This window comes from Galeopterus variegatus, unplaced genomic scaffold (genome assembly GCF_000696425.1).
Source record: "Galeopterus variegatus unplaced genomic scaffold, G_variegatus-3.0.2 Scaffold486, whole genome shotgun sequence".
NCBI classification, from domain to species: Eukaryota; Metazoa; Chordata; class Mammalia; order Dermoptera; family Cynocephalidae; genus Galeopterus; species Galeopterus variegatus.
The window spans coordinates 223,581-231,248 of record NW_007726597.1 but is presented as its reverse complement, the minus strand read 5'-3'; the positions used below and the strand labels follow the sequence as shown (position 1 = coordinate 231,248).

The 7,668-nt window shown below is 52.6% G+C and overlaps 1 protein-coding gene across 1 annotated transcript; it reads right to left on the bottom strand.

Annotated features, from left to right (window-relative positions):
* Positions 1-1,529: 1,529 nt before the first annotated feature.
* On the bottom strand, positions 1,530-7,458 carry GRWD1 (glutamate-rich WD repeat containing 1). Its single transcript, XM_008569271.1, has 7 exons — positions 7,253-7,458; positions 6,948-7,065; positions 6,559-6,712; positions 4,317-4,530; positions 4,034-4,176; positions 3,617-3,814; positions 1,530-2,472 (listed from the first exon to the last, which is right to left on the bottom strand). The coding sequence occupies exons 1-7, from the start codon at positions 7,437-7,439 to the stop codon at positions 2,155-2,157; spliced, it is 1,332 nt and encodes a 443-aa protein (XP_008567493.1). The 5' UTR covers positions 7,440-7,458; the 3' UTR covers positions 1,530-2,154.
* Positions 7,459-7,668: the final 210 nt, after the last annotated feature.

The following is a 7,668-nucleotide window of genomic DNA, read 5'->3' as shown; positions in this document are numbered from 1 at the left end:
CCCCCCCGCAATTTGCACACGTTTCACATTCTTCCCTGGGGACTGGGGATGTTCCCTCCTATTCCCCACCTAGCAACAAGGTCTGGACAGCAGGTTGGAGAGCAGAGACTGACAGGAGAGGGGCGGGGGGCAGAGACAGCTGAAAGACACAGAGACTCAGAAGAGTAGGAAGAGATGGGTGTTGAGAGAGGAAACCCTGACAAAGAGGACAGAGAACTGGCAGGGGGAACAGGGACCCAGAAGTGGGTGGGACATGGGGGGTGCGGGAGACAGAAAAGAGAGACTAAGAGCAACTGGGGAAAGAGCAATAGATCTCTTAAGTGGAAAGAGGGCTGACTAGTTCTCACAGTTGGTTAGAGCACAGTGCTGATAACAGCCAGGTCCAGGGCTCATCCCTGTACCAGCCAGCTGCCAAAAAACCACCAAAAACAGAAGTGGAAAGAGATGGAAAGACACAGTTGTGAAGCCAGAGAAAAGAAGAGACAGAGATGGGGTGAGAAAAGAAGCTCTTTGGAAGGGAGGATGGCAGTGGTAAGAAAAGGCAGAAACTTGAGATGGGCTCAGAGTTGGAGGTACTGAATCTGAGGGAGAGAGGAGATTCTTCTGGGCCTGGAATCTGTTACTGAGGGTAAGACAGGGCCTCCCTGAGGGGGCAACATTGAGAAGGGGGCATGTTGGGGCAGAGAGGACCCTAGTTGGTCTTAAGCAGGGGAGGATGGGGGGGCAGTGGCAGGAGGGAGTAGGGGAGGTGGTATGGTTCTCAGGTGCAGGACCTTGCATGGAGGCACATACCTGGTGGGGCAGCCCACCCCCATGCCCTTCGGTGGGGGCTCCTCCGCTAGGGCTGAGGGGTGGCCTCTGTGGGTGCCAAAAGGGGCTGTTCTCTGTCCTCAGCCCCCAGGGCCTTGTGCCAGGTGCCCGACCTCTGAGTCCAAAGGCGGATCAGAGGAGGCCTGGACCAGGCGTGGGGGGTGAGGGGGGCAGGCAAAGGGTGGGGCCAGCTCAGAGCTGCACAGGGGGAGCCAAGGAGGACAGCCAGGCAGGGTGGCTGGGCTGCAGCCCAGGCTGGCTGGAGAGCAGACAGTGGCAGAGGAGAGAGACACTGATGCAGGGGGCAGGGACACAGACAATAGGGGACAGGAGCCACTGAAAGATGGGGGCACAGAAAGAGCAGCGACATAGATTAAGGAACAATTAAAGAAATGGTGGGATAATGATAAAAGGGACAGAGAAAAGGGCGGGGGGTCCCTGGTTCCTCCTGAGATGGATCCTTAATAAGTTGAGGGGCACAGGATGAGATGACTTTTCACCGACCCAGAGTGAGTTCCAGATGGAATAAAATTTAGAGAAGGCAGAACTGAATGCAGCTAATGGGCTGAGGGTTGGATTCCACGGAGAACAGACTCCCAGTGGCCTTTCCCAGCCTAGTGGCCTAGGGACAGCTGGCTGCCAGATTCCTGTCTCTCCTCTTCCCTCTCAGTTTCCTCACAGGAACGTGGCCAGAAGGACCAGTCTTCCACACACTCCACTCCTCATTCTAGCCCTTTATTGACTCTTTTTTTTTTATTGCCTCTAAAGAGCCCCTAACCTTCCTCCCTGCATAGTACCAGCCCAGGGAGGAGGAGAGAGGACCCCATACGGCCCCCCACTGGGAAATCCTGGCCAAACCCAACTGGCAGGAAGACAAGGGCAGAACGAAATTCTGTTGGAGGAACTCACACCTCAGCTTTCATACAGCCACTGTAAAGCCCTCAAGTTCCCTGCGGGAGACCAGCTGCCAAAAGTGAGTCCTAGGACAGAGAGGTCGAAGGGTCAAGCCAGGCATCACAGCTGACAAAAATCCCCCGACACGCAGGCCATATCAGCCATCTCTGATAGGTGGGGGTCACTGGGCTGAACCAAGTCTTCGGGTGGGAATGGTTTTGCAGAGCCATGGGTGAAACCAAGTTCTTTAGCTGGAGGGGTCACTGGACCAAACCAAGTCCTTTTAAGAACAATAAGTCAAACAGAATCCATCGTGGCAGCAAATGGGCCAGTCAAACGAAGCCTTTTGGAGGGGCTAGTCAACAGACCTGAATAAACCCCTTCCAGGGGAGTCAACTTCAACCTCATTTCCCCAGTGGGAGGCAAGACCAGAAGTCACCAGGAACTGCCTTAGACACTGATGGTACGGAAGATGGTGAAGCCGGACAGGGCTGTGCTGACTAGAACCCCAGGGCACTGGGGGTGCCAGTGCAACTCCTTCAGATCTGTTTCACCCTGGTGCACGAACAGTAGCTGCTGGGGGAGGTCTGCCAGCCCAGGGTCGGTCTCTGCGTCACCCGCCTCAGGATCCCGCTCCACTGCCAGGTCCCATTGCGTGATCTGGTTGTCTGCACCAGAGGCTGCAAAGACCCCGCTGTCCTGGGGGTGCCACTCGACAGAAGTCACGGGGGCCACATGTTGCTTGAAGGTGGCCACAGGGGAGCCAGACTACAAGGAAAGGATGGGAGTTAGGAGCTCTGAACACCTTAGCCTGGCTCTTAAGAGGACCCACGCAGAGCACCCCACTTTTCTCCAGCCTCAGGGTTCCCCACAAGCCCAGAGTCCATGAAAGGACATAATAGAGCAAAGTACAGACAGCAATAAGGCTTACTGTCCCAGGGGCTGCTGACAATTGTGGTTTTGCCTGCAAAGAAGCCCCTTGTAGCTCCAGGTCACAAAATCCCCACTCCTGTTCTTCCCTGGGTATGCCTCAGTTTCCTTTCCTATAAAAGAAGGTAGTTCTCTCCTGGCTGATTCTACAGAGGCCTTAAAAGGGGCAGAAGCGTGATTCTCAGAAGCTCCAGAGGCAGCTGACCCAAAGAATGACAGCACTTTTACTAAAACAAAGGCACTGCTGAGAATTGAGGTCTCTCCACTTGGGAGAACTGGCTCCAAAGTTCCCATGGCCAACCAACTGGGCCCTCTGACCCACTGGGCCTGAGAGCTGCAATCCATCTCTAGAAGCCTCCCTAGGGCTGATTCTATAGAACCAATTAAACTGGGGTGGGCAAAAAAGATTACACTGTGGCAGTCCCAGGAAGGCATGAAGCCAGGTGAGGTTACAGTTTTGTCCAGAGGTATACCAGAAGCTGCAATTTCTCCTGCCTCAGGCCCCTCTAGCTTTATGAAGTCAACTCTTAGCTTGCTATAATGTCACATCTGCTCCTGTTCCTCTGTGCCTCAGTTTCCTCTCCTGCAATAAGTGAGCTGGACTCCCAATTCTCAGTTGATTCTATAAAATCCACTAAAAGATAAACTACAACTCCCTTAAGCCCTTGAGTCCACAGGCCGCACAGCCAGATGCACCTCTGTCTCACAGGCAAATGGGAGTTCTACTCTGCTGGCCCCGAGCCTCTTCCACCTCTGGTCAACTATCCACCTGGTGAAGTGAGTGACCCCACACCAGTCACTACCCTGCCTCTTCCTGAGCATCACTTTCCTCATCTGTACCATGAAGGGGCTAAACTCTAATTCTAAGGGCCTTCCCACTGCTCGTTGTATAAAAACATCTAAAGAGGGAAAAATCTACAAATCTCACTGGTTGCTGGGAGCAGTAGCTTCTCTACTCCCAGGTGTCCAGCTGGGAAAATACCTTGAACTGCCGCAGGTCCCAGACCTTGAGGGCCCCGTCATCACCGCCACTGAGCAGGAAGGGCTCCCGGTGGCTCCAGTTGATGACGTTGACATCCCCATCATGGGCAGTGGCTGTGGTAAGCATGCAGGCCTTGCTGGGGGCTGCCCGGATGTCCCAGATGCGAATGGAGGCATCAGCTGAGCAGGAGGCGAATACCTGGGCAAGGTGGAGTATAAGTGACCCAAATGTACACCCACCCCACTGTGAAGACCAGGAAGTAGTGGTGGGCTGCCCTCTCTTTTAGTGTACCTTCACTAGGACTTGGCCTGCAAACTCAATCTGTCAGGCCTCCAACCACCTCCAAGATCCAGGATTCTAGGTCCCTAGCCCATTCCACATCAGACTCAGGTGTCTAGGCCCCCAGCCCTTCCTCACTGTGTCCTCAGCTGGTGACCACTGCAGGTCCTCCACAGAGCGTGTGTGGCCCACAAATGGCCGCTGGTCCACATGCCAGGAGGCACCCTCTGTAGGCATCCAGAGGTGGATGTTCTTCTGACAGTCACCAGTCAATAGGCGACCTGGGGAAAGAGAGTCAGGAAACCACCTTGTCCCAACTGGCTGTAGCTCATGCCCCTCCCTGGAGTCTAAGTAGCCACCCTTGATGCAGCCCCTGCTCCTTTCCCCCTCTGTGGACCATGTGCACATCCCAGGGACTCACCAGGCACCCGGGAGGACCAGTCAAGTGCAAAGCCTTCTCCCATGTGGCCAGTGAAGCTGAATATGGGTTTCACTCGGGCCTGCTCGTCCCGGAGGAAGGTTGCCAGGGCCTGGGGGTCATCCACCACCTGTAGAAGCCGCTGCAGTGCAAACACCTCCACCTGGCCTTTCTCTGACCATACCCCAGCCACAGGCTCCTCGCCCAGCCATGACACCTGCAAGAGATGGGGAAAGGATGTGTAAAGTGGAGGGATGGGGGCTCAGTGGTGACCACAACCTACCCACATCGCTGAGAACTGGAACTGCAGTTCCTCAGATCCCCAGGGCTGGGACTACAGCTCTCAGAGACCTCTGTGGGAAAGAAATCACAACCTGCAAGACCAGTGTAGTAATGGGACAACTCTCTATGAATGGGTGAAAGTAGTGGAGGTTGCAGGGACAAAGCTCCAAGACACCTGGAAATTGAGGCTGTAATTCGCACCAGCCATCAGGAGTATGTTGAGACTTTTGGTCTCTGTAATCCTTTAAATGCTGGAGGGTCACAGGGCTCAGTCCTTGGGCCTCTTTGCCTTTGTACACGTGCTCACTAGGAGATCCCATCCAGCTTCAAGCTTTCTAATATCTCCTAGCCCTGACCTCTTTTCCTGAACTCCAGACTCTCACTGCACTGACCAATCAAACTTAACACAACCAAAGCCAAGCTCTTAATTGCCAACTACAACCTACTTCTACCATGTTCCTCATCCCAGGCCCAAAAAACAGCAGGACTCATTCTTGACTTGTCTCTTCTTTCTCATGCCCAACATCTATGCTGGTTGCACTAAAATGCACACTTCTAACCCGTTCTCATTACCTCTACTGATGTCACTCATGCTACTACTAATGTCATCTTTCCCCTGAATTACTGTAACAACCTCCTCACAGGATTCTATCCTTCTGCCCTTGCCTCCCTGCAGGTGGTTCTCAATATGGCAGCCAGAAGGACCCCTTTAAAACAAAAGCCAGATTCTGCCTTTCCTCTGCTCCAAATCTTCCAATGGCTCCCAATTTCTCTCCAAGTAAAGAAGCCCAAATATACACATAATGGTGTACACGGCCCTAAACAATCAGTCTCCTCTGTGCCCACAACCCTCCAAATCTTGTCACTCTGCCCCAGTCCATTCTGCTCCAGACATACTGGACTCCCCAGCTTCCCTTGAAACTCCTCAAACATGCCGAATTCACCCCAGGGCCTTTGAACTTGTGTTTCCCACAGATATTCTTGGCTTACTCCCTCACTTCCTGTGGGTCTCTATTCAAAAGGCACTTTATCACTGAATACTTCCCTAACCACACTATTTATTTACTTATTCATTTATTTTTTGCCCTCTGTCTAGGCTTGGGCTGCCACCACAAACTAACCACACTATTTAAAATAGCAATTCCATCCCATGAACTCCTTATCTTGCTTCGTTTTATTTTTCTCTACAACACTTAGCACCTTTTGACATACATTTACTTAGCTGCTTCTTGTGCCCTTCCCTCACTAGTATGTAAGTTATGGAGTCGAAGAACTTTTGCTTGCTGCTAAATCCTCAAGATTTAAAAAAAAGCATTTCGGGCTCACCTGATAGCTCAGTTGGTTAGACTGCGGTGTTATAACACCAAGGTCAAGAGTTCAGAGATCCCTATACCGGCCAGCCACACACCCACACTCACACACACACTCACACCCTCAAGATCTAGAACAGTACCTGAAACATGGTAAGAATAATTTAACGAAAACACACAGCACCACTTACGGGTCAAGTACTGCTCTAAGTGCTCTCCATACATCTCATTTTATTCACATATTTACCTGATAAGAAGATGCTTTAACTCTGACACAAACAAAAACTCACAGCCCAAAACAGTTCCTGAGTAATAATATAACAGAAAACATCTTACATTACAATCAAGTGCTATTCCAGGCACTATACATTATTTCATTTTATCATCACATCAGCCCCATCAGATAAGTTTTATAACTCTCACCATTTTACTGGAGAGGAAAGTGAGGAATATAAAAAATATCTCCATAGTCTGAAACAGCACATAGCATGTAATGACAATTATCACAATAGCTAAGATGTATATAACTATGTGACAAATACTTTTCTGAAAGCTAAAAGGCATGGTGCAGGGAGAGGTATGGACATAGGGGGTGGGTGGCGGATGGGGTGTGTTCCAGAGAATGCAGATCAGGCTCCTGGGACTATGTGTACCCGAACTCGATTGATCCCCCCATAGTGGGGCACCATGGCCAGCTCCAGCTGAGGCTTCTGCTCTTCATCTTCCTCCTCCTCCTCATCTTCATCACTGCCCTCTGAGAGTGGGGGCTTCGTCCCATGCAGATTGTGCATCCGAAGCATCATCAGCCTGAGAGAAAGTGTGGGATGAGTTAGGCACTGGAGACCAGAATCCTTAGGGAGGAGGAAGGCTGGAAAGTCAAACTCTTGGGTTTGCGGGAGGCAGAAGCTGGAAGCTCCAACTCCTGGGTCCTGAGCAAGGAAGGGTAGGGGGAGGCATGGAGACTCCGATCACTGGGTCCTGAAGAAGGAAGAGGAGGGGGACTCGGACTCCTGGTCCTGGGAAAGCCTCAGGTCTCACTCACCTGTTGCTCTGGGCGCTCTCCGCCTGAGTCCCAGCGCACAGGTAAAGTGTAACAGGAAATTCTGTCCGGTTGTCTCCCAGGTGATCACGGACTATGTCGAAGCTGAGACAGGGGGCGCCTAGGGATGGAAAGAGGGGTTGAAGAGTTAGAACGGCACAGAGGGATCTCAGCCCCCATCTCCCTCAGGAACCAGCCGTCTCCAGTGTGGACACCACCTCTCCTAGACCCCAGCATTCTCTTCCGGAGTGCCTCTTAAGTTAAAGGCTCGGGATCAGCCCCCTGGGACTCAGGAGTCCGAGCCCTACCAGTTTGCGCTCTGTGGTACAGCATATAGGCCTCTTCGTCCATGACCAGCTCTTCCCCTTCGCGCAGCGGAGGTCCCCGGCCGGGCAAGTAGACCTGGGCTGTGTTCTCGGAACCTCCGTCGCCGGACTCGGCCTCCATGAGTTCCCCGGTTTCACACGTGCGCCGCCGACCCCTGCGTGCCGCCATCTTCGAACTCTCTCACCGCCGGCGCGAGGTAAAAGCGTCACTTCCGGGTTCCTCTTGCCACCTTCTGGAATCCTGCCAACTGCGCGGTTACCTTAAAAACCTCCCAGTCCACCAATTAGAGCGGGCGATGGGGAGGAGGGGAAGGAGAACTAAGGTAGCGGCTTCCTGGCCAAGCGAGAGAAACCTGCGGGGATGGAGAAACTCCAGGCACCGCTTGACTCTGGGGGAC

Bases quoted from the DNA above. Each gene is read 5' to 3' on its own strand.
- GRWD1 (XM_008569271.1), bottom strand. From the start codon at position 7,439: ATGGCGGCACGCAGGGGTCGGCGGCGCACGTGTGAAACCGGGGAACTC. The intron at 6,713-6,947 runs GTGAGTGAGACC...ACTTTCTCTCAG, and splicing joins GAGAGCGCCCAGAGCAACAG to GCTGATGATGCTTCGGATGC. The intron at 3,815-4,033 runs GTGAGGAAGGGC...CACCTTGCCCAG, and splicing joins GGTCACCAGCTGAGGACACA to GTATTCGCCTCCTGCTCAGC.